This window comes from Grampus griseus, assembly GCF_964374135.1.
Source record: "Grampus griseus genome assembly, chromosome: X".
NCBI lineage: Eukaryota > Metazoa > Chordata > Mammalia > Artiodactyla > Delphinidae > Grampus > Grampus griseus.
This window is the reverse complement of record NC_138999.1, coordinates 72,574,005-72,601,250: the sequence shown is the minus strand read 5'-3', so window position 1 is coordinate 72,601,250 and position 27,246 is coordinate 72,574,005. Positions and strand designations below refer to the sequence as shown.

The 27,246-nt window shown below is 38.4% G+C and overlaps 1 protein-coding gene across 1 annotated transcript; it reads left to right on the top strand.

The window, feature by feature from the left end:
• Positions 1 to 1,700: 1,700 nt before the first annotated feature.
• On the top strand, positions 1,701 to 27,246 carry SATL1 (spermidine/spermine N1-acetyl transferase like 1; the record flags this gene model as incomplete). Its single annotated transcript, XM_082646846.1, has 7 exons — positions 1,701 to 1,869; positions 5,858 to 5,901; positions 19,683 to 19,734; positions 25,189 to 25,269; positions 25,667 to 25,768; positions 26,316 to 26,356; positions 27,019 to 27,246. 7 exons carry the CDS (start codon positions 1,701 to 1,703, stop codon positions 27,244 to 27,246), a joined length of 717 nt encoding a protein of 238 aa, XP_082502972.1.

The window sequence follows — 27,246 nt, the reverse complement described above, 5'->3', positions numbered from 1 at the left end:
AGTTTCTTTATTGATAAAAATGGGGAACAAGAGTATATATCTCACAGGGTTGTTTTGATGATTAAATAAGTTATGCATACCTAAAGACCTTTTCGCAAAGTGTGAGACTTCACAGCTTCAACCAATGTTTTCTGGTATGTTTAGAAAATAAAAGACACTCCATCTACAACAATATTAGCACCAGTTATATAATATACATTGTTGAGGAAGTGAGCCAACAGATAAAAAGATGGGAGAAGGAATTCTGCGAGGGGGGATGGGGTGAATGGACAATATACCTGATCTTACAGATGTGGGGGGTGGAGAATAAGCATAGCATGTGTAAGGAGCAGGATAGTGTGATGGTAAAAACCCTGGAGTTGGAATCAGATAGACGTGGGTCTGAATTCAGGCTCTTTGCCAACTGTTCATGTCTTGGTTAGGTTGCCAAATCTTATGAATCAGTTTCCTTAGAACTGGGGATAATAGGGTTGCTGTGGGATTGAATGACAAAATGCAAAGTGCCTCCCACTGAACCTAGGTCATAAAATAACTCAATAAATAGTAGCCATAGTTATTCTTAATTATTTGTAAACAAATATTTTCTTCATTAGGGACTTGAGCACCTCAATAGGAGAACCCTTTTAAGCATTCCACTTTCTATGGTGTGGGGAAAAGGTAATAAGTGGAAGTCAGAACAGAAATAGGAAGTGAATTATTTCAGGGCTGGGGCATGGGGAAAACAGAATGGGTTAGGACAAATATCCTTACATTTGTTGGTTAAAACAGTGGACACTATTAGGGTGTCAAGCATATGCTCTGAGATTCCTCCCAGCTTTCTGCTTCAGCCTCTTAAGCTCTTGGGAGGAGGAAATAAAATGGTGTAGTGGCCCCTGCCTCGCCCCTCCCCCACCACGTGGGGAGCACTCACACACGTAAATAAGGGCACTATGACTTCATCACTGTGATGCAGTGATGGTGCAAGGTGGTGAAGCAGTAATACTCTCCCAGGTTCATTTTCTTCTTCCCCTCACTACCAGCCTGTTGGCAGGGAAAGGCCAGATGATAACCTGAAACCCAGCCAAGCCTACAGCTGTGATAGCTGGTAAGGTCAACTCCAGCAAATCGGAGGCATCAGTAATCTTCTTTAGGTAGCACTCCTTTATTTTTCCCATTCTCATCTTGATAGAAGGGTATCTCAAAGAACGAATCAAGTTGAGAAAAAAATAGAAACATCCTACAGCCTCCCACCACAGCACTGTAGTTAAGGGCTCCTGTTACATGAAGGCACTTAGTCATTGGCCAACCAGTTGTCTGCCAACCCATCATCCACCAACTAGTTCTAAACCAAATAGCCCTCAGCCAACCAGACACGAATCAACTGGGTATGAATCAATCAAGCTTACCAGACATGAACCAGCCAGGCACGATCTTACGTGGTATGAACCAATTGGACATGAACCAACCAAGTATAAGCCAACCTGACATTAACCAACTGGGTCAACCAGGCATGAGGCAACTAGGCCTGTGCCAAATAAGCATGAGGCAACCTGGCACATGCATGCAGGCCTGAGTCAACTTGGCATGAGGCAAATAGTCGTGAGCCAATCAAGCACGACCCAATCAGGCACAAGTCAGCCAGGCCTGAGTCAATCAGGCATGAGTCAACTGCAACCAGACCCAAGCAAATCCAGCATGAGTGAACCAGGTATAAGGCAAACATGCCCAAGCCAATCAATCATGAATCAGCCAGGCATGAGGAAACCATGCCCGAGCCAATCCAGTACAAGTCAACCAGGCCCGAGCCAATCAGGCACAAGACAAAGAGCCATGAGCCAAACAGGCAGGAGACAATCAAGCATGAGGCAACCAAGCATGAATTCTTTCTAAGTAAGACCTGCGGAGGCTCGAGACTGCCTATGTTTTCCTCTATGAGTTTTATAGTGTCTGGCCTTTAATCCATTTTGAGTTTATTTTTATGTATGATGTTAGGGAGTGTTCTAATTTCATTCTTTTACATGTACCTATTCAATTTTCACAGCACCACTTATAGAAGAGGCTGTCTTTTCTCCATTGTATATTTTTGCCTTCTTTGTCATAGATTAGGTGACCATAGGTACGTGGGTTTATCTCTGGGCTTTCTGTCCTGTTCCATTGATCTATATTTCTGTTTTAGTGCCAGTACCATACTGTCTTGATTCCTGTCGCTTTGTAGTATAGTCTGAAGTCAGGAAGCCTGATTCCTCCAACTCTGTTTTTCTTTCTCAAAATTGCTTTGGCTATTCAGGGTCTTTTGTGTTTCCATACAAATTTTAAAATGTTTTGTTCTAGTTCTGTGAAGAATGCCATTGGTAATTTGATAGGGATTGCATTGAATCTGTAGATTGCTTTGGGTAGTATAATCATTTTCATAATCATTTTCACAAAATTGATTCTTCCAATCCAAGAACATGGTATATCTCTCCATCTGTTTGTGTTATCTTTGATTTCGTTCATCAGTATCATAATTTTCTGAGTACAGGTTTTTTGCCTCCTTAGGTAGCCCTAGGTATTTTATTCTTTTTGTTGCAATGGTAAATGGGAATGTTTCCTTAATTTCTCTTTCCAATCTTTCATTGTTTGTGTATAGGAATGCAAGAGATTTCTGTATATTAATTTTGCATCCTGTAACTTTACTGAATTCATTGATTAGCTCTAGTAGTTTTCTAGTAGCATCTTTAGAATTTTCTATGTATAGTATCATGTCATCTGCAAACAGTGACAATTTTTGTTCTTCTTTTCCAAATTAGATTCATTTTATTTCTTTTTCTTCTCTGATTGCCATGGCTAGGACTTCCTAAACTGTGTTGAATAATAGTGGTGGTGAGAGTGGACATCCTTGTCCTGTTCCTGATCTTAGAGGAAATGCTTTCAGTTTTTCACCATTGAGAATGATGTTTGCTGTGGGTTTGCCGTCTACTGTATATGGGCTTTATTACGTTGAGGTAGGTTCCATCTATGCCCACTTTCTGGAGAGTTTTTTTTTTATCATAAATGTGTGTTGAATTTTGTCAAAAGCTTTTTCTGCCTCTATTGAGATGATCATATGGTTTTTATTCTTCAATTTTTTAATATGGTATATCACATTGATCAATTTGCATATACTGAAGAATCCTTGCATCCCTGGGATAAACCCCACTTGTTCAAGGTGTATGATCCCATTAATGTGTTGTTGGATTCTGTTTGCTAGTATTTTGTTGAGGATTTTTGTGTCTATGTTCATCAGTGATATTGGCCTCTAATTTTCTTTCTTTGTGACATCTTTGTCTGGTTTTAGTATCAGGGTGATAGTGGCCTCGTAGAATGAGTTTGGGAGTGTTCCTCCCTCTGCTAAATTTTGGAAGAGTTTGAGAAGGATAAGTATTAGCTCTTCTCTAAATGTTTGATAAAATTTGCCTGTGAAGCTGTCTGGTCCTGGACTTTTGTTTGCTGGAAGATAATTAATCATAATTTCAATTTCAGTACTTGTGATTAGTCTGTTCATCATATTTTCTGTTACTTCCTGGTTCAGTCTTGGAAGGTTGTATTTTTCTAAGAACTTGTCCATTTCTTCCAGGTTATCCATTTTATTGGCATATAGTTGCTTGTAGTAGTCTCTTATGATCCTTTGTATTTCTGTGGTGTCCATTGTAAATTCTTCTTTTCCATTTCTAATTTCATTGATTTGAGTCCTCTCCCTTTTTTTCTTGATGAGTCTGGGTAAAGGTTTATCAATTTTGTTTATCTTCTCAAAGAACAAGCTTTTAGTTTTATTGATCTTTGCTATTGTTTTCTTCATTTCTATTTCATTTATTTCTACTGTAATCTTTATGATTTCTTTCCTTCTACTAACTTCGAGGGTTTTTTTTTTGTTGTTGTTGTTGTTCTTTCTCTAGTTGCATTAGGTGTAATATTCAGTTGTTTATTTGAGATATTTCTTTTTTCTTGTTTCTTGTGGTAGGATTGTATTGCAATAAACTTCCCTCTTAGAACTGCTTTTGCTGCATCCCATAGGTTTTGGGCCATCGTGTGTTTTTGTCATTTTTTTTCTGGGTATGATTTGATTTCCTCTTTGATTTCTTCAGTGATCTCTTGGTTATTTAGTAGCATATTGTTTAGCCTCCATATATTTGTACTTTTTACAGTTTTTGTTTTTCCTGTAATTGATTTCTAATCTCATAACATTGTGGTCAGAAAAGATGCTTGAAACAATTTCAATTTTCTTAAATTTACAGAGGTTTGATTGCTGACCCAAGATGTGATCTATCCTGGAGAATGTTCCATGAGCACTTGAGAAGACCGTGTATTCTGCCACTTTTAAGTGGAATGTCCTATAAATATCAATTAAGTCTATTTGGTCTATTGTGTCATTTAAAACTTGTGTTTCCTTTTTTATTTTCTGTCCGGATGATCTGTTAATCGGTGTAAGTGGGGTGTTAATGTCTCCGACTATTATTGTGTTACTGTAGATTTCCCATTTTATGGCTGTTAGCATTTGCTTTATGTATTGAGGTGCTCCTGTGTTGGTTGCATAAATATTTACAATTATCTTCCTCTTGGGTTGATCCCTTGATCATTATGTAGTGTCCTTCCTTGTCTCTTGTAATAGTCTTTATTTTAAAGTCTATTTTGTCTGATATGAGTATTGCTACTCCAGCTTTCTTTTCATTCCAATTTGCTTGGAGTATCTTTTTCCATCCCCTCACTTTCAGTCTGTGTGTGTCCCTAGGTCTGAAGTGGGTCTCTTGGAGACAGCATATATATGGGTATTTTTTTGGATCCATTCAGCTAGTCTGTGTCTTTTGGTTGGAGTATTTAATCCATTTACATTTAAGGTAATTATCAATATGTATGTTCCTATTACCATTTTCTTAATTGTCATGGGTTTTTTCTTGTAGGTCTTTTCCTTCTCTTGTGTTTCCTGCCTAGAGAAGTTCCTTTAGCATTTGTTGTAAAGCTGGATTGGTGGTGATCAATTGTCTTAGCTTTTGCTTGTCTGTAAAGCTTTTGGTTTCTCCTTCAAATCTGAATGAGAGTGTTGCTGGGTAAAGTATTCTTGGTTTTAGATTTTTTCCTTTCGTCAATTTGAATATATCATGTCACTCCCTTCTGGCCTGCAGTGTTTCTGCTGAGAAATCACCTGACGACTGTATTAGAGTTCTTTTGTACATTATTTGTTGCTATTCCCTTGTTGCTTTCAATATTTTTCTTTATCTTTAATTTTTGTCAATTTGATTACTATGTGTCTCGGTGTGTTCCTCCTTAGGTTTATCTTGCCTGGGACTCTCTGCCTTTCCTGGACTTGGGTGACTGTTTCCTTTCCCATGTAAGGGAAGTTTTCAGCTATTATCTCTTCAAGTACTTTCTCAGGTTCTTTCTCTTCTCCCTCTGGTACCCCTATAATGCGAACGTTGGTTGTTTAATGTTGTCCCACAGGTCTCTTAGACTGTACTCATTACCTTTCATTCTTTTTTCTTTATTCTGCTCCTCAACAGTTATTTCCACCCTTCTATCTTCCAGCTTACTTAGTGGTTCTTCTGCCTCAGTTATTCTGCTGTTGATTCCTTCTAGTGTATTTTTCATTTCAGTTATTGTGTTGTTCATCACTCATTGCTTGTTCTTCAGTTCTTCTAGGTCCTTGTTAAACATTTCTTCTGTCTTCTCGATCCATGCTTCCATTCTATTTCTGAGATCTTGGAACGTCTTTACTGTCATTACTCTGAATTCTTTTTCAGGTAGATTGCCCATTTCCTCTTTGTTTATTTGGCCTTATGGGATTTACCTTGCTCCTTTGTCTGCAACATATTTCTCTGTTGTTTCATTTTGTCTAACCTATTGTGTTTATGGTCTCCTTCTGCAGGCTGTAGGATCATAGTTCCTCTTGCTTCTGTTGTCTGCCCTCCGGTGAGTGAGGTTGCTCCAGGGGCTTGTGTAGGCTTCCTGGTGTGAGGGACTGGTACCTGCACTCTGGTGGGTGGAGCTGAGTCTTTTCCCTCTGAAGGGCAGGGCCGTGTCAGGTGGTGTGTTTTGGAGTGTCTGTGAGCTTAGTACGACTTCAGGCAGCCTGCCTGCTGATGGCTAGGGCTGTGTTCCTGTCTTGCTGGTTGTTTGGTGTGAGTTTTCTTGTGCTGGAGCCTGCAGGCAGTTGTGTGGGGTTGGGTCTTGATGTTAATATGGACTCCTCCAGAAGTGTGCATGCTGAATAATATTCCCTGGGGCCAGGAATTCTCTGGCAGTCCAGTGTCCTGGACTTGGTGCTCCACTCTGGAGGCTCAGACCCAACCACTGGCCAAGGAACGAAGAGCCTGCAAGCTGCACGGTGTGGCCAGAGTAAAAGGAAAGAAAAGAAAAGAAAACCAACAGACAAACAAAACCCAAGACAAATAGCAAAAACAATGGCAAACAAACAGCAGCAATAACAACACTACACACACACACACACACTGAAAAAATAAAATAAAATAAAATAAACCAAGAGAATAAGCATACAAAAGAATTTAAAAATGAGAATAGTCAATAAGGACTAAATGAACAAGAACAAAAAATGAAAAAGAAAACAAAATCAGAAAGCAAACACAGGCGCTTCCCTGGTGGCGCAGTGGTTGAGAGTCTGCCTGCTGATGCAGGGAACATGGGTTCATGCCCCGGTCCGGGAAGAGTCCACATGCCGCGGAGCAGCTGGGCCCGTGAGCCATGGCTGCTGAGCTTGTGTGTCCGGAGCCTGTGCTCCACAGTGGGAGAGGCCACAACAGTGAGAAGCCGTGTACTGCCAAAAAAAAAAAAAAAAGCAAACACAAAACAAATACATAAAAATGATCAAAAAATATAAAGAACAAAAATAAACACAAAACAACAGAAAAGTAAAGTAAAAATAGGAAAATCAAAAAATATATTAAAATTTTTTATAGAATAAATAATAAAAAATAATAAATAATAACAACCACAACTGAACAAAATGAAAGAAACAAAAAAAGAATAATAGTAATAATAATATTTTCCTAGGCTGTCTGCTGTCAGTGTTCTCACTCCCACAGTGAGCTAGAGCCAAACCCTGCCTCCCCAGGAGGCCCTCCAATACCTCTATTTAGGTCTCTGGACCCACTGTGGGTACTGTGGGGGCAGCTCAGACTCTGGGCTGGCCCAACTCCTGTGTGTACTTTCCCCCAAAGCCCACTGCTGCTAAAGGTAGAACAGACTCAGTTGTGATAGCACTTTTTGTCCATTCACATACTCCACAGATGCAGGGTTTACCAAGCTGATCTCTGGGATTTATTCCTTAGCTTTTGCAGCTGCATGGAGAGATTTCCATTCCTCTTCCTTAGTTGCACCACCCTTGGTGCTCAGCTTTGGTTTTGGCCCCACCTCTGTGTGTGCACCACCCTCAGGTGCCTGTTTCTTTCCCCAGTGAGAGGGAGTGAAAGCAGTGGCTGATTGGGGCACACTTACTCACTTAGGCCAGGGAGGGGCATGGCGGCCACAACTGGGGTGTGTGTGAATTGCCTGCAGCTGCATAGACAGTTGCAACAGACTGGGGTGTGCTCGCTCTTGTGGGAGTCCCTCCCAGTGCCTGCTGAGGCAGGGGCTGGCATGTGGAGGCAGTGGTTGCCCTGCCCCCTTGCATGCCACTCAACAATAGAGCCTTGTTTCCAAGGTAGACCATGCTTCCTCTAGGGGCATTCCACCTGTGGAGCCCCTCACCCCCATCCCCTTTGTGATATATGCACAGCCAACATTGGTCCTGTCCCTGGATCTGCTTTCTTAACCCCATGCTTTAGCACTCAGCCCCCATCAGCTTTGGTGGATTCCCATTTCAGGCAGGGGTGACCAGGGCTGATTCCCAAGGAGGCTTTGGGATGGGCGGCACTCGGGTCCCCAGAGCCTACGCGGGTGGAGGAGACCTTGGCTTGAGGGGCGGGCAAGGCTGCTCAGATGGGTGACCCTCCCAGTGGCTGTGGAGGCTGAAGAAGCCAGCAGGTGGGGAAAAGGGTTGTAATTGTGGCTCCACCCCTTGCATGCCACTCAGCAATGATGCCTTGCTTCTATGGTGTCCCGGGCTTTTTCTGAAGACTTTCCTCGCTGTGGAGCTCCTTACTCCTGTCCCTTCAGGCTGTCTTTTCACAGCCAACAGCTGTCCCCTCCCTGGGTCCATGCTCCAAACCTCACTTTCCAACACCGAGCCCCCTTACGCAATAGGTGACTTACGACTCAGGCTGGAATGTGCAGAGCTGCTGTGTAGGCCATGTGTGCAGTTCTTACTTTGTCCTGCCTTCCACAGACCATCCACTGCATTCTCCTTTGATCCCCTGAATGTCCTTTTCTGTCCCAGCTGCTTTCCCCACCGTGAGGGAGTTTATCTGAGCGTGGGGACCTCCCCTCACTTTCAGCTTCCCGCCAGGGCTGCTGGTCCCTGTTTTGATTCCTCTTTCCTTTTTTTCTTCTTTCTTTCATCCTACCCAGTTTTGAGGGGATTTTTTTGTCCTTTTAGGTGTCCAAAGTCTTCCACTAATGTTCAGCAGGTGCTCTATGAGAACTGTTCCATTTGTAGATGTATTCTTGATGTACTTGTGAGGAACAATGAATTTCATGTCCTCCTATTCTGCCATCTTGACTTCTCCTCAATTTTAACTTTAAAAGAGGATCTTTGATAAAAGGAATGCTTAACTCAAATGAATGACCTGTCAGTGATAGAATTTCAGGTATTAATGGCTAAGATTTTAGGGTAGGGCCTCTTGCTTTGAAGACCACACCTACATGTAGAAGCTAATGATTGACTGCCCAGAAAACAATATTTATCCACAACAAATTTTCCGTATAATTTCAGACTGTTCTTTGACTCCTGAAGCCCATCCACAGATAGCCTCCCAGAAGTCCAAGGAGCAGGGTTAAGTTTCTGATTTAAAATTCATTTTAATGATTTTCCTGGAAATCATCCCAGTGCAGTAAAGGTGACAAACTATTAGCCATACTTCAGCTACTGTGCTGAAGTTCTGTGGCACTCAAGGCAATCATGTATGTAATACACAACCTAAACAATTCCATATAAAAGCCCATATAAAAGCAGTAGCCTAGATTTTTAAAAAGAGTAAATTTGTGGCTGGAACAAGGCACAGGTTATAGGTAAGGAAAACTTGTAAAAGAGTTTTGTAATGGAACTGTTTCCATATATATATATATGTATATAATTTAAATTAGGCCAAGTTTCTGTTCCCTTTGATCAGAGCATGTATTTTAATGGACAAAATAAAATACCAGAAGTTTTCTAGTGAAATCTATCTGCTGAAATGATGCTAGGTCTGGTTACAGATCTGTAAGAACTGGGTTATCTATCTTCCCATGCCTTCCATTCTATTCTATCCCCAAAAGTTCCCACATCATTTCTCTAACTGGCATTAATCCGCATGACTAGGTCATCAATCAAAATACTATGCCCAACATGTTAATTATTCTAGAAGCACATTTTTCCAGGTAGAAAATAATTTTAAAGGTTTTTTTTTCTTAGCTTAGTATCTGACACCCAGTTGGCAATTAATAAATTTATTATTGAATGACAGTGAATCTTTCTATCCAGAAAACTTACCTTCCTTATCTTTCCAAACAGTGCCCATTGTTATCACCAAGGGAAAAATACATCACTAGATTCTCCGACTTCAGTGAACCTGTATCTGTGAAGTTCCTAACCACATTTACTTTTGAATTTGCCTCATGTACCTGAATATACACTAGATGTTTCTTGGAAATAATTCTAATGACTATTCAGTGTAGAAAAATAATAGAAAAGCTAAATTACTCTGCATCACAGACATTAATATAATGATTAATTAGGTTTGGGATGTTATTCTCTGATACGTACATGTCCATTCACCCTAACTCCTGTTCACTGATAAGTTTTCAAAGCATTCTCTCTTTGCTTTGCAAGGGATTTACGAGAGTTTGCCATCTACAAACTGTTTCGATCTACATATATATGTGTACATCTACAAACTGTTTCCATCTACATATATATGTGTAATATATACATATACATATATATATTACACACACACACACACACACACACACACACACACACACACATATATATATGTCACATATATAAATACTCATTCCTTAACTGAGTATTTTTCAGGTTTTACTTACTGCCCTGCCACTAAAATTCTTCCAACCATCCTTTGTATGAATCTGTTTTATCTTATTCTTAATCAAATAATACCACAGCATTATTTGGGGATCTAGTCACTTTATGTCTAGGCAGCTATAACTTCTTGCTTACCAGACTTTCCATTTAATGCCTTTTATTATGGTGGTTCTCAAACTGTGGTTTTTGGACCATTGATGATCCATACGAAGGACTGTGTACTATTAATATCTGATTTTTGTTCCTTATGCAAACACTGAGTGCATACTAGGGGAAGGCCACATGCTAAGTACTATAAAGGATATCAGATTATTAAATTATAGTCCCGGCCCTCAAAGAGCTTACAGCGTCTTAGGGAAGGAGCTCAAAACAGCAGCCAAGAGGCTCAAATTCCATTGGGCTCTGGTTGTACTGAGAATAAAATCCAAATTTCTTAGCAATGATGTACATAATCTGGCCCTTGCTGTCTTCCTTATATATTTTATACATTTTTTCCATTATAAATTTAATGCAATTCCAGTCAAAATCCCCAAATTTTCACGTGGAAGAATAAACATGTGACTGTTTCTAGAAAAATATCAAAAAGAAGAGTGATGAGGGGAGAAGATCCCTATCAGATATTATAAAACTGTAAGTAATTAAAATACTATGGTAATCTATTACCATAGATGCAGAGATAGATCATTGGAACAGAATGGAGAGTCCAGAAATTCTGTTAAGTATATATGAGAATGTAGTACATGATAAAATGGAAACTTCAAGACAGTTAATAAAAGATACGTTATTAAATAAACAGTGTTGGGATAACTGGGAGAAAAAGATAAAGGTGAAATTCCACCGTCTTACATAAACACACACAAACAAAACCAAATTAATCAATTTAATATAAGGAATTTAAAACAGATTGGTGGAGGAAGAGGAAGATGGTGGAAGAGTAAGACGTGGAGATCACCTTCCTCCCCACAGATACACCAGAAATACATCTACACGTGGAACAACTCCTACAGAACACTTACTGAACACTGGCAGAAGACCTCAGACCTCCCAAAAGGCAAGAAATTCCCCACGTACCTGGGTAGGGCAAAAGAAAAAAGAATAAACAGAGACAAAAGGATAGGGACGGGACCTGCACCAGTGGGAGGGAGCCGTGAAGGAGGAAAGGTTTCCACACGCTAGGAAGCCCCTTTGCCAGTGGAGACTGTGGGTGGTGGAGGGGGAAGCTTCGGAGCCGCGGAGAGCACAGCAACAGGGGTGTGGAGGACAAAGCAGAGAGATTCCCGCACAGAGGATCGGTGCCGACCGGCACTCACCAGCCTGAGAGGCTTGTCTGCTCACCTGCTGGGGCGGGAGGGGCTGGGAGCTGAGGCTTGGGCTTCGGTCGGAGTTCAGGGAGAGGACTGCGGTTGGCAACGTGAACACAGCCTGCAGGGGGTTAGTGCACCACGGCTAGCAGGGAGGGAGTCCGGGGAAAGGTCTGGAACTGCCAAAGAGGCAAGAGACTTTTTCTTCCCTCTTTGTTTCCTGCTGCGCGAGGAGAGGGGATTAAGAGCACTGCTTAAAGGAGCTCAAGAGACCCCCGTGAGCAGCGGCTAAAAGCGCGGACCCCACAGACGAGCATGAGACACTAAAGCTGCTGCTGCCACCACCAAGAAGCCTGTGTGCGAGCACAGGTCACTATCCACACCCCCCTTCCAGGGAGCCTGTGCAGTCCGCCACGGCCCGGGTCCCGGGATCCAGGGACAACTTGCCCGGGAGAACGCACGGCGTGCCTCAGGCTGGTGCAACGTCATGCTGGCCTCTGCTACCGCAGGCTCCCCCAACACTCTGTACCACTCCCTCCCCCCAGCCTGAGTGAGCCAGAGTCCCCGAAGCAGCTGCTCCTTTAACCCTGTCCTATCTGAGCAAAGAACAGACGCCCTCCGGCGACCTACACTCAGAGGCAGGGCCAAAGGCAAAGCTGAGCCTCCAGAGCTGTGAGAACAAAGAAGAGAAAGGGAAATCCCTCCCAGCAGCCTCAGAAGCAGCGGAGTAAAGCTCCACAATAAACTTGATGTACCCTGCATGTGTGGAATACATGAATAGACAACAAATCATTCCAAATTGAGGAGGTGGACTTTGAGAGCAAGATTTATGATTTTTCCCCTTTTTCCACTTTTTGTGAGTGTATATGTGTATGCTTCTGTGTGAGATTTTGTCTGTATAGATTTGCTTCCACCATTTGTCCTAGGGTTCTCTCCATCTGATTTTTTTCTTAATAATTATTTTTTTATTTTAACAACTTTATTTTATTTTATCTTACTTTATTTTATCTTATTCCTTTCTTTCTTTATTTCTTTTGTTCTTTCTTTCCTTCCTTCCCTCCTTCCTTCCTTCCTCCCTCCCTCCCTCCCTGCCTCCCTTCTTTCTTTCTTTCTTTCCTTTCTTCCCTCCTTCCCTCCCTTCTTCCTTCCTTCCTTCCTCCCTCTCTCTCATCTTTCCTCCCTACTTTCTTTCCTTCTTTCTTTCTTTCTTTTCTTTCTACTTTTTCTCCCTTTTATTCTGAGTGATGTGGATGAAAGGCTCTTGGTGTCCCAGCTAAGAGTCAGTGCTGTGCCTCTGAGGTGGGAGAGTCAACTTCAGGACACTGGTCAACAAGAGACCACCCAGCACCACATAATATCAAATGGCGAAAATTTCCCAGAGATCTCCATCTCAACACCAGCACCCAGCTTCACTCAACGACCAGCAAGTTACAGTGCTGGACACCCTATGCCAAACAACTAGGAAGACAGGAACACAACTCCACCCATTGGCAGAGAGGCTGCCTAAAATTATAATAAGTCCACAGACACCCCAAAACACACCACCAGACATGGACCTGCCCACCACAAAGACAAGATCCAGCCTCATCCACCAGAACACAGGCACAAGTCCCCTCCACCAGGAAACCTACACAACCCACTGAACCAACTTTAGCCACTGGGGACAGACATCAAAAACAACGGGAGCTACAAACCTGCAGCCTGCAAAAAGGAGATCCCAAACACAGTAAGATAAGCAAAATGAGAAGACACAAAAACAAACAGCAGATGAAAGAGCAAGATAAAAACGCACCAGACCTAAAAAATGAAAAGGAAATAGGCAGTCTATCTGAAAAGAATTCAGAATAATGACAGTAAAGATGATCCAAAATCTTGGAAATAGATTAGACAAAATGCAAGAAACATTTAACAAGGATCTAGAAGAACTAAAGATGAAACAAGCAATGATCAACAACACAATAAATGAAACTGAAAATACTCTAGATGAGATCAATAGCAGAATAACTGAGGCAGAAGAATGGATAAGTGCCCTGGAAGATAAAATAGTGGAAATAACTATTGCAGAGCAGAATAAAGAAAAAAGAATGAAAAGAAGTGAGGACTGCCTCAGAGACTTCTGGGACAACATTAAACTCACCAACATTCGAATTATAGGGGTTCCAGAAGAAGAAGAGAAAAAGAAAGGGACTGAGAAAATATTTGAAGGTATTATACATGAAAACGTCCCTAATATGTGAAAGGAAATAGGTAATCAAGTCCAGGAAGCACAGAGAGTCCCATATAGGATAAATCCAAGGATAAATATGCCAAGACACATATTAACCAAATTGTCAAAAATTAAATACAAAGAAAACATATTAAAAGCAGCAAGGGAAAAACAACAAAAAAACACACAAGGGAATCCCCATAAGGTTAACAGCTGATCTTTCAGCAGACACTCTGCAAGCCAGAAGGGACTGGCAGGACATATTTAAAGGGATGAAGGAGAAAAACCTGCAACCAAGATTACTCTACCCAGCAAGGATCTCATTCAGATTTGATGGAGAAATTGAAACCTTTACAGATAAGCAAAAGCTGAGAGAGTTCAGCACCACCAAACCAGCTTTACAACAAATGCTAAAGGAACTTCTCTAGACAAGAAACACAAGAGAAGGAAAAGGCCTATAATAACGAACCCAAAACAATTTAGAAAATGGGTATAGGAACATACATATCGATAATTACCTTAAATGTAAATGGACTAAATGCTCCCACCAAAAGACACAGATTGGCTGAAAGGATACAAAAACAAGACCCATATATATGCTGTCTACAAGAGACCCACTTCAAACCTAGAGACACATACAGACTGAAAGTGAGGGGATGGAAAAAGATATTCCATGCAAATGGAAACCAAAAGAAAGCTGGAGTAGCAATTTTCATATCAGACAAAATAGACTTTACAATAAAGAATAGTAGAAGAGACAAAGAAGGACACTACATAATGATCAAGGGATGAAACCAAGAGGAAGGTATAACAATTGTAAATATTTATGCACCAAACATAGGAAAACCTCAATACAAAAGGCAAATACTAACAGCCATAAAAGGGGAAATCGACAGTAACTCATTCATAGTAGGGGACTTTAACACTCCACTTTCACCCATGGACAGATCATGCAAAATGAAAATAAATAAGGAAACACAAGCTTTAAATGATACATTAAACAAGATGGACTTAATTGATATTTATAGGACATTCCATCCCAAAACAACAGAATACACATTTTCCTCAAGTGCTCATGGAACATTCTGCAGGACAGATCATATCTTGGGTCACAAATCAAGATATGAAAATTGAAAAAACCTGAAATTGTATCAAGTATCTTTTCCGACCACAAAGCTATGAGACAAGATATCAATTAAAGGTAGAGATCTGTAAAAAATACAAACACATGGAGGCTAAACAATACAATACTTTATAACAAAGTGATCACTGAAGAAATCAAAGAGGAAATAAAAAATACCTAGAAACAAGTGACAGTGGAGTCACGACGACCCAAAACTTATGGGATGCAGCAAAAGCAGTTCAAAGAGGGAAGTTTATAGCAATATAATCTTACCTTAAGAAACAGAAAACATCTCGAATAAACAACCTAAACTTGCACCTAAAGGAATTAGAGAAAGAAGAACAAAAAATCCCAAAGTTAGCAGAAGGAAAGAAATCATAAAGATCAGATCAGAAATAAATGAAAAAGAAATGAAGGAAACGATAGCAAAGATCAATAAAACTAAAAGTTTGTTCTTTGAGAAGATAAACAAAAGTGATAAACCATTAGCTAGACTCATCAAGAAAAAAAGGGAGAAGACTCAAATCAATAGAATTAGAAATGAAAAAGGACAATAACTTACACTGCAGACATACAAAAGATCATGAGAGATTACTACAAGCACCTCTACGCCAATAAAATGGACAACCTGGAAGAAATGGACAAATGTTTAGAAATGCACAACCTGTAAAGACTGGATCAGGAAGAAATAGAAAATATGAACAGACCAATCACAAGCACTGAAACTGAAACTGTGATTAAAAATCTTCCAACAAACAAAAGCCCAGGACCAGATGGCTTCACAGGCGAATTCTATCACACATTTAGAGAAGAGCTAAAACCTATCCTTCTCAAACTCTTCCAAAATACAGCAGAGGGAGGAACACTCCCAAGCTCATTCTATGTGGCCACCATCACCCTGATACCAAAACCAGACAAAGATGTCACAAAGAAAGAAAACTACAGGTCAATATCACTGATGAACAGAGATGCAAAAATCCTCAACAAAATACTAGCAAACAGAATCCAACAGCACATTAAAAGGATCATACACCATGATCAAGTGGGGTTTATTCCAGGAATGCAAGGATTCTTCAATATACGCAAATCAATCAACGTGATACACCATATTAACAAATTGAAGGAGAAAAACCGTATGATCATTTCAATGGATGCAGAGAAAGCTTTTGAAAAATTCAACACCCATTTATGATAAAAACCCTGCAGAAAGTAGGCATAGAGGGAACTTTCCTCAACATAATAAAGGCCATATATGACAAACCCACAGCCAATATCACCCTCAATGGTGAAATACTAAAAGCATTTCCAGTAAGATCAGGAACAAGACAAGGTTGCCCACTCTCACCACTCTTCCTCAACATAGTTTTGGAAGTTTTAGCCACAGCAATCAGAGAAGAAAAGGAAATAAAAGGAATCCAAATCGGAAAAGAAGAAGTAAAGCTGTCACTCTTTGCAGAGGTCATGATACTATACATAGAGAATCCTAAACATGCTACCAGAAAACTACTAGAGCTATTCAATGAATTTGGTAAAGTAGTAGGATACAAAATTAATGCAAAGAAATCTCTGGCATTCCTATACACTAATGCTGAAAAATCTGAAAGTGAAATCAAGAAAACACTCCCACTAACCATTGCAACAAAAAGAATAAAATATCTAGGAATAAACCTACCTAAGGAGATAAAAGACCTGTATGCAGAAAATTGTAAGACACTGATGAAAGAAATTAAAGATGATACAAATAGATGGAGAGATATACCATGTTCTTGGATTGGAAGAATCAACATCGTGAAAATGACTCTACTGCCCAAAGCAATCTACACATTCAATGCAATCCCTATGAAACTACCACTGGCATTTTTTACATACTTAGCACAAAAAATTTCACAATTTGTATGGAAACACAAAAGACCCCGAATAGCCAAAGCAATCTTTACAACGAAAAACAGAGCTAGAGGAATCAGGATCCCTGTCTTCATACTATACTACAAAGCTACAGTAATCAAGACAGTACGGTACTGGCACAAACACAGAAAGATAGATCAATGGAACAGGATAGAAAGCCCAGAGGTAAACCCATGCACATATGGTCACGTTATCTTTGATAAAGGAGGCAGGAATGTACAGTTCAGAAAGGACAGCTTCTTCAATAAGTGGTACTGGGAAAACTGGACAGGTACATGTAAAAGTATGAGATTAGAACACTCCCTAACACCATACACAAAAATAAGCTCAAAATGGATTAAAGACCTAAATGTAAGGCCAGAAACTATCAAGCTCTTAGAGGAAAGCATAGGCAGAGCACTCCATGACATAAATCACAGCAAGATCCTTTTTGACCCACCTTTTAGAGAAATGGAAATAAAAACAAAAATAAACAAATGGGACCTAATGAAACTTCAAAGCTTTTGCACAGCATAGGAAACTATAAACAAGACCAAAAGACAACCCTCAGAATGGGAGAAAATATTTGCAAATGAAGCAACTGACAAAGGATTAATCTCCAAAATTTATAAGCAACTCATGCAGCTCAATAACAAAAAAACAAACAACCGAATCCAAAAATGTGCAGAAGACGTAAATAGACATTTCTCCAAATAAGATATAAAGACTGCCAACAAACACATGAAAGAATGCTCAACATCCTTAATCATTAGAGAAATGCAAATCAAAACTACAATGTAGGGCTTCCCTCGTGGTGCAGTGGTTGAGAATCTGCCTGCTAATGCAGGGGACACGGGTTCGAGCCCTGGTCCGGGAGGATCTCACATGCCGTGGAGTAACTGGGCCCGTGAGCCACAAGTACTGAGCCTGCGCGTCTGGAGCCTGTGCTCCGCAACAATAGAGGCCGTCCATGATAGTGAGAGGCCCGCTCACCGCGATGAAGAGTGGCCCCCACTTGCCACAACTAGAGAAAGCCCTCGCACAGAAACGAAGACCCAACACAGCAAAAATTAATAAACTCCTACCCCCAACATCTTCTTTATAAAAAAACAACAAAAAAACTACAATGTGATATCATCTCACACCAGTCAGAATGGTCATCATCAAAAAATCTAGAAATAATAAATGCTGGAGAGGGTGTGGAGAAAAGGGAACACTCTTTCACTGCTGGCCAGAATGTGAATTGGTTCAGCCACTATGGAGAACAGTATAGAGGTTCCTTAGAAAACTACAAATACAACTACCATATGGCCCAGCAATCTGACTACTGGGCATATACCCTAAGAAAACCATAATTCAAAAGGAGTCATGTACCAAAATGTTCATTGGAGCTCTATTTACAATAGCCTAGATATGGAAACAACCTAAGTGTCCATCATAGGATGAATGGATAAAGAAGATGTGGCACATATATACAATGGAATATTACTCAGCCATAAAAATAAACGAAATTGAGCTATTTTTAATGAGGTGGATAGACTTAGAGTCTGTCATACAGAGTGAAGTAAGTCAGAAAGTGAAAGAGAAATACCGTATGCTAACACATATATATGGAATTTAAGAAAAAAATATATGAAGAACCTAGGGGTAAGACAGGAATAAAGACACAGACCTACTAGAGAATGGACTTGAGGATATGGGGAGGGGGAAGGGTAAGCTGTGAGAAAGCGAGAGAGTGGCATGGACATATATACACTACCAAACCTAAAATAGATAGCTAGTGGGAAGCAGTCGCATAGCACCGGGAGATCAGCTCGGTGTTTTGTGACCACCTAGAGGGGTGGGATAGGGAGGGTGGGAGGGAGGGAGACGCAAGAGGGAAGAGATATGGGAACATATGTATATGTATAACTGATTCACTTTGTTATAAAGCAGAAACTAACTCACCATTGTAAAGTAATTATACTCCAATAAAGATGTAAAAAAAAACCAGATTGGTGGTTGTTAGAGGGGGGAGGTAGGGGTGGGGGCAATGGGTGATGTTAGTTAAAAGTTAAAGGTTTCCAGGTATAAGATAAATAAGCTCTGGGGATGTCATGTACAGTATGGTGACTATAGTTAACAAAACCATAGTGTATATCTAAAAGTTATTAAGAGAGTACATCTTAAAAGTTCTCATCACAAGAAATAAATTGTAACTATGTGAGATTATTGATGTTAACTAACCTTATCGTGGTAATCATTTCACAACATATACATACATCAAATCATTATATTGCCCACCTTGGACTAATACAATGTTATATGTCAGTTATATCTTAATAAAACTGGAAAAAATAAAAAAAAATTAAGAAGGGAACAAAAGTGACTATTTTTATAATCCAAGAGTGGGGATTTCCCTTCCAAGCTTGAGATCCAAACTATGAGGAATTGACTTGAATGTGTAGAATTATTTTAAAAAGACAAATAAACAAAGTCTAAAGTTAAATTGGGAAGAACACCTCACAAGCAATCACAACAGACTTCTCCGTAAAGTCTATGAGCTTTATAATTCATAGACTTTGTGATATCTACCTTGAATGCTCAGAAAAACTTTTGGCTTTACTTCCTGATTTCTGGTTGTATCCAAGGCTAGTTACCTAGACAGTTGACCTTCACAGGAATGATGTATCGACATAGTTAATCTTCTCTCTATATATTGTCTTGTTGCATATGCTGTTTTGGATTTTAAGTTTCTAGATGACTGGAGTTAAGTCTGACTCACTTTTAATACTACCCAGGACATCGTACGTTAATAAATACTCAATAAAATCTTCATGCTTATCATCTTTAGAATTTGTTACTAGGAATTCTCTGGCGGTCCACTGGTTAGGACTTGGCACTTTCACTGCTGTGGCCCAGTTTCAATCCCTGGTCAGGGAACTAAGATCTCACAAGGTGCTCAGTACAGCCAAAAAATTTAAAAAAGTAATTTGAAAAGTAATTTAAAAAATTTGTTACTAAACCATAAACTGAATGTTTTCTCTACTTTGACAGGAATTGGCTGCCTGTGAAAACATGCTAGATGCAATGAAGTTAACAGCAAAGGGTAAGATGTTTTATGGTATTTTCAGAGCTAGAAAAAGAAGCATGGCATAATGTATGCACAAAGCACTACTTGTACCTAAATATGTGGACACTGTTGTCCTTGGTACACAAAGAAGTTGTCATTAATAGTATTTAGATATACAGGGCAAAAGTTTGTATAAAAAGCTATTGTTTAATAGCTTTGTCAGTGCACCACTATTTTATATTTTCCTCATTTTTAAAGTATGAAATTGATAGTTAAGAGCTTTTACATCTTTACAGTGTCAATAAATTTCAACTAATTTTGGAAATGTAAAATGAGAAGTGTAGTTGGTCAAAGACAATATAATTTAATGCCCAATGTTAGTAGTAGCTTGATAGGATGAAATGGATAAAAGCAAAATGACTTAAAACTATTTTCAAGATATTTACTACATTTTGAGAGCCAGCAATATTAATAGCCAATGCTAGTGTTTTATGATGAATTGCAACATTTTAGGCAGGAAATGTGAACACTGAGAGAAGAGATGATTAAAGTGTACAGACAGTCCCTGACTTACTTACGGTATGACGTTGAACAATTTTTCAACTTTATAAAGCAATACGCATTCAGTAGAAACTGTACCTCAAATTTTGAATTTTGTCTTTTTCCTGGGCTAGCTATATGCAATAGGATACTCTCTTATGATGCTGGGCAGCAGCAGTGAGCCACAGCTCCTAGTCAGCCATGTGATCATGAGGGTAAATAACTGATACACTTACAACCATTCTGTACCCATATAACCATTCTATTTTCACTTAGTATTCAATAAATTACATGAGATATTTGACACTTTATTATAAAATAGGATTTGTGTTAGATGATTTTGCCCAACTCTAGGCTAATGCAAGTGCTCTGAGCAGGTTTAAGGTAGGTCAGGCTAAGCTATGTTTGATAGGTTAGGTGTATTAAATGCATTTTCGACTTTTATGACATTTTCACCTTATGATGGGTTTATCAGGATGTAACCCTATTGTAGGTCAAGAAAAGTCTGTATAAAATTATACACTTGGAATTCTAAATGAATTTGAGGATCAGCTTTACCACTCCTGTAAAAAAGGATGTTAGAATTTTGATAGGGACGACATTGAATCTTTAGATCACTTTGGGTACTATTGACATCTTAACAATGTTAAGTCTTATCTATGAACACGGGATATCTTTTAATTTATTTAGGTCTTTAACTTCTTTCAGCAGTGTTTTATAGTTTTTAGTATGCAAGTATTTCACCTCCTTGCATAGATTCGTTCCTAGGTATTTAATTATTTTAGAGGCGATTGTAAATGGAATTGCTTTTTAAATTTACTTTTTGGTTTGTTCTTTGCTGGTGTATAGAAATAAAACTGATTTTTTTGGTTGATCTTGTAGCCTGCAACTTTAATGAATTAATTTATTAGTGTTAGTAGCTTTCTTTTGGATTCTTTGGGATTGTCAATCAGTAGGATCATGTCATCTGCAAATAGAGATAATTTTACCTCTTCCTTTCTAATTTGGATGGCTCTTATTTCTTTTTCTTGTCTAATTGTCTAACTTCCAGTACAATGTTGAATAGCAGTGGTGAGAGTGGCCATCCTTGCCTTGTTCCTAATCTTAGGGGGAATGCTTTCAGTCACTCACCATTAAAGTTAACTTTTTAAAAAAAATAGGTACCCATTATCATGTTAGGAATTTCCCTCTATTCCTAGTTTTCTAAGGGCTTTCATCATAAAAGGGTGTTGGATTTTGTTAATTGCCTTTTCTACACCAGTTGAGATTGTCTTGTGTTTTTTTCCCCCTTTGATTGATTTCCTTATGTTGAACCATCCTTTCGTTCCTAGGATCAATCACACGGTCATAGTGAATGATCCTTTTAATATGCTGTTGAGTTCAATTTGCTATTTTGTTGAGTATTTTTGCATCTGTATTGATAAGAAATATTTATTTGCCTTTTTTTCTGCTAGATTTGAGCTTAGTTTACTCCTTTTTCTAGTTTCTAATGTGTAAGATTAGGTCACGACTTGAGATCTTTCTTCCTCCCTCCCTCCCTTCCTTCCCTTTCTTCCCTTCTTTCTTTCTTTCTTTTTTTCTTTCTTTCCTTCCTTTTTCTTTCCTTTATTTCTTCCTTTCCTTTCCTTTCCTTCCTTCCTTTCCTCCCTCCCTCCCTTCTACTTCCTTCCTTCCTTCCTTCTTTCCTTTCTTTCTTTCTTTCCCTCCCTCCCTCCCTTCCTTTTTAAATGTTGGAATTTACAACTATAAGTTCCCTTCTGAGCACTTATTTCACTGAATTCCATAAGTTTTTTATATTGCTTTCATTCTCATTTATCTCTGTTTTCTAATTCCTCTTGTTATTTCTACTTTGAGCCAAAGTTGTTTGAGTGCATTGTTTAATTTCCACATATTTGTGAATTTCCTAGTTTCCTTCTATCAGTTTCTAGTTTCAATCCATTGTGACTGGAGAAGGTACTTTGTATGGTTTCAATCTTTCAAAATGTATTAAGACTTGCTTTTTGGCCTAACATATGACATATCCTAGAGAAAGTTCAAGAAAAATTGTGTATTATGTTGTTGGGTGGGATGCACAGTATATTTCTGTTAGGTCCAATTGATCTATAGTTTTGTTCAAATAATCTATTAACATATTTATCATTGGTCTGTTTTTTAAGTACATTATTGAAATTGATGTAATGAAGTTTTCGAATATTATTTTAGAGCTCTTTCTGTCTTCAATTCTGTCAATATTTGCTTCATATATTTTGGAGCTCTGATGTTTGGTGCATATATGTTTATAAATGTTATATCTTCTTGGTAAACTGAACCTTCTATCACTATATAATATCCTTCTCTTCAGTAAGAGTTTTTTACTTAAAGTCTATTTTGTCTTATATTAGTACAGCCATCCCAGCTTTCTTTTGATTACTATTTTCATGAAATGTCTTTTTCCATCATTTCACTATCAACCTTCTTGTGTTTTTTTTTTTAATCTAAAGTAAGTGTCTTACAGACAGCATATAGTTGGATCATTTTTAGAAGTTCATTCTGCTAATCTCTCTTTTGATTAGAGCATTTAATCCATTTACATTTAAAGTAATTACTGATAAGGAGGGACTTCTGACATTTTCCTATTTGTTTTCTATATAGTTTTTTGTCCTTCACTTCCAACATTTCTACCTTCGTTTGTATTTAGTTGATTTTTGTAGTAAAATGTTTTGATTCCCTTCTCATTTCCTTATGTATATATTCTATAGACATTTTCTTTGTTGTTATTGTGGGGATTACATTTAACATCTTAAAGTTATAACAATAAAATTTGAATTTATACTAGCTTGATTTCAATAGCATACAAAAACTCTTCTCCTGTACATGTCAATTCCCCTTTTATGTTATTGATGTCACAGATTACATCTTTATACATTGTGTGCCCAAGAACACACACTAATGACTAATTTTATGCACTTGTCTTTTAAATCATGTAGAAAATAAAAAGAACTACAAACAAATTTAAAATAACACTAGTTCTTTATAATTGCCCATGTATTTACCTTTAACTAGGCACCACTACCTTTATCTTTATTTCTTCATATGGCTTTGAGTTACTACCTATTTTCCTTCCATTTCAACCTGAAGGACTCCTTTTAGCATTTTATGCAGGGCAGGTCTAGAGATAACAAACTTCCTCAGGTTCTTTGTTTAGGGGGGGATGAGTCTGGGGATATCTTAATTTCTCCTTTTTTTTTTTTTTTCTTTTTGCAGTATGTGGGCCTCTCACTATTGTGGCCTCTCCTGTTGTGGAGCACAGGCTCCGGACGCGCAGGCTCAGTGGCCATGGCTCATGGGCCCAGCTGCTCTGTGGCATGTGGTATCCTCCCGGACCGGGGCATGAACCCATGTCCCCTGCATCAACAGGCGGACTCTCAACCACTGCACCACCAGGGAAGCCCCCTCTCCTTCATTTTTGAAGGACAGTTTTGGTGGATATAGAATTCTTGGTTGACAAGTTTCTGCACTTCTCCCCTCCTTCCCTGTCCCCAGTACTTTGAGTATATCAATCCACTGCCTTCTGGCTTCCAAGGTTTCTGATGAGAAAGCAGATGATAATCCCATTGAAGATCCATTGTATGTGACAAGTTACTTCTGCCTTGCTGCTTTCAAGATTTTCTCTTTGTCTTTCAACAGTTTGATTACATGTCTTGGTGTTGACTTTTTGGGGTTTATACCACTTGGAGTTTATTGAACTCGGATTTGTAGATTGATGTATTGCATCAAATCTGGGAAGTTTTCAGTTGTTATTCAAATATTTTTTCCTTTCTCTCTCTTCTTCTGAGAGTCCCATAATTTGTATCTTGGTCCATTTGATGGTGTTCCACAGATACCTTAGGCTCTTTGCTTTTCTTCATCTTTTTTGTTCCTCAGACTTGATAATTTCAGTTGTCCTATCTTCAAGTTAACTCATTCTTTCTTCTGCTTGATTAGAAATTCTGATTTTGAACCCCTAGAGTGCACTTCTCATTTATTATACTTTTCAGCTTCAGAGTTTTTTGATGGGGATTCTTTTTTTAATAATTTCTATTTATTGATATTCCTATTTTGTTTATACATCTTTTTCTTGTCTTTGTGCATGTCACCCTTTAGCTCTTTTAGCACCTTTAAGACAGTTGTTTTAAAGTCTTTGTTTAGTAAGTCTGACATCTGGGGTTCCTCAGGTATGTTTTCTGTTAATTTACTTGGTTCCTTTGAATGGGCTATACTTTCCAGTTTCTTTGTATGCACTGTGATTTTTTGTTGTTGAAAACTGGACATTTTAATCTTATAATGTGTCAACTCTTGAAATCAAATTCTCTTGCTTCCCCAGGGTTGGCTGTTTTTTTATTGTTATAGGGTGCCTGTGTCAGAGATCAATCTGAGTTAAATGTTTTAAGGTATTTTAAGGTCTTTTCTAAGTCTGTATCTTTCCCTGATCATGCATGGTGGCTTTCTAGATTCTCCTGTATACATGGCTGTTTTTGAATGTCTAACAAAACTGGTGTGGCTCCTTTAAATCTCCTAGAAGCTGCTTTAGTTGGTGGAGGTTAGAAAAATAGCGGCCAACCTCTAAGTCCTCACCTCAGCATTGAGAGTAGCAATCCACTCCAGCAATTCAGGAGTCTCAGCAGTCCCTACAACTGCCTGCCGTGAGATGAGGTAGGACATGATGGAGTTGGGGGGTGTGTGCTTGGAAGCCACCACTGGGCTGATGGCTGAATTTTGCCAAAATTAACTGCAGTTTACCAGCCAAGCTGTCCTCTGGAAGTTGTAAGTATTCAAATAAACTCTACTGTTCCAAAATATTCACTTCAGGCAGTTTATGCCAGTACAGTTGTTGTATAGGTGAAGAAAGGAATTCTGGTGCTGCCAACTCCACCATCTTCCTTCTCTCTACTGTAAATTTTCTAACATATTTTATGTGAATTGATATTTCAGATGTACTCAGGGGTGGCTTTGGGGATCATCCCCTTTTCTACTGCTTGATTGCAGAAGTACACAATCATCAAAAACCATTAGGTAAAATAAACCTTCCTTTTTCAATTTAATCTAGAGTATATTTTCTCTATCCTGAAAACAAAGTACAGTTTGATAGCATATAATTACTATTAAGCAGAGGAGAAGAGCAAAAGTACATAAACTGAGTCTTGTTTTTAAGAGAAAATGTATGGTATGTACTTATGTTTGTAAATGCATAGAAAAAAGATTTTAGGAAGAATATACTCCACACTGTTAAAAGATGGGTTATCTCTTAAAGGTTGTATTATAAAGGACTTAAACCTTCTACCTTATACATTTCTGTATTGCTTGAAATTTGTCCAGCAAGCTTTTATTACTTTAATAGTTATTTTGGAGGAAAGAACATTACAAGATTCAAAGTATTAACCTCTTTATACCCTCTCTTTCCTCTTCCTAGGCAAAGTGACTGTTGGATTTGCCATGTACTACTTTACATATGACCCCTGGATTGGCAAGTTACTTTACCTAGAGGACTTTTATGTCATACAAGCTTACCGAGGTCAAGTAACACTTATAGTATTACTTATACTTTAAAAAGGTATATTTTAATTTAAGGAGAGTTAGTATAAATGTGTTTAAGTTAGTTTATGTAACTTATTTCTATTTCATGAGCCTGATCACTATCCTAGTTATCCTTGCTTATGGTGAAGACTCAATCACAGATTAGAAAAAGATTTATTAGTTCCCATCAAGGCTTGAATAAGCCAAGTTATGAAAGCTATACTTTCATGTTTAAAACGTGCTTTTACATTTTGTGTTGGTTTGTCTAAAATGAATAAGAAATATATTCTGTGATAAGATGATAGTGATAGGGACACATTTCCTCTTCACTGATCTTTAAAGTAAATCCAAAATCTTTTCCATTACCTTTGGAACCACATGCCAATTAGGAAAAAGAGATATGAAAAACATTCATGAGTTGAATTTCAACACAAGCTATTACTAGTATGTAACAACCAGATACAGGGTTTAAAGTAAAGCAAATAACTTTTTAAATGGAGTTTTTCAACTTATGTTTTTTTCATTTTGCATTATCTATTTAAAAGGTCTAGGTATTGGAGCTGAAATGCTGAAGAGGCTAGGTCAGGTATATATTACAGTTAGTATTCTTATTCTATATGCTATCCTTTTCTTCATCAAATGTTATTACTTAACATGGCATAAATTAGATAATTTATCTTAACATCTGAACATAATCTCAAAATATGTTTAATTTTTTAATTCTAATTACACTGGATCTTCAAATCAGATATTCATACAGGTCATAATTGAGTTATGTTTAATTAAGAGTTGTGTTCTATATAACACACAACCACATTATATACCTCTGTGCTACAAAGCAGAAGTAAGCAAAAGGGAGATTAGAAGGCAATTTTACCCATAAAATAGGTCTACAGTATGAATATGAGAACAGTATAAAAAGATTCTTTTATATTTTGGAAATACACATGAGAATTTTAGGTAAACTTTTTCTATAGAATAAAGAAAAAAATAGTGAAGTAGATTTATATAAAACCAATGAGTAGACTTTGCAAATGTGTTTTGGACTTCTAAAGAAAGTATTTTAAAACTTGATGGGAATTTTTTTCTTTTTACAGATTTAGAGAAGTCCAAGAGATAACTATTGTATTATTTTTTGGGAGTATTTTACACACACACAGTGCCTTGCATACAGACCTTTAATAAAATAAATGTACTAATGAAGATTATACTTTCAAGTAACAGTAATATCCATTTGTTTTTAAACAGATAGCCATCAGAAGCCAGTGTAACTGCATGAAGTTTCTGGTTGTCATTTGGAACCAGGCTTCTACTGACTACTATACTTGTCGAGGGGCTTTAGACCTTTCCTCCGAGGAGGGCAGGCATCTGTTCAGGTTTAACAGAGAAGAACTAATGGACATGGCAGGGGAAGAGTTAAAGATGACTCATCACAAATTGTCCCAATACAGGCTCCAATATTTAAATGTCACCTGA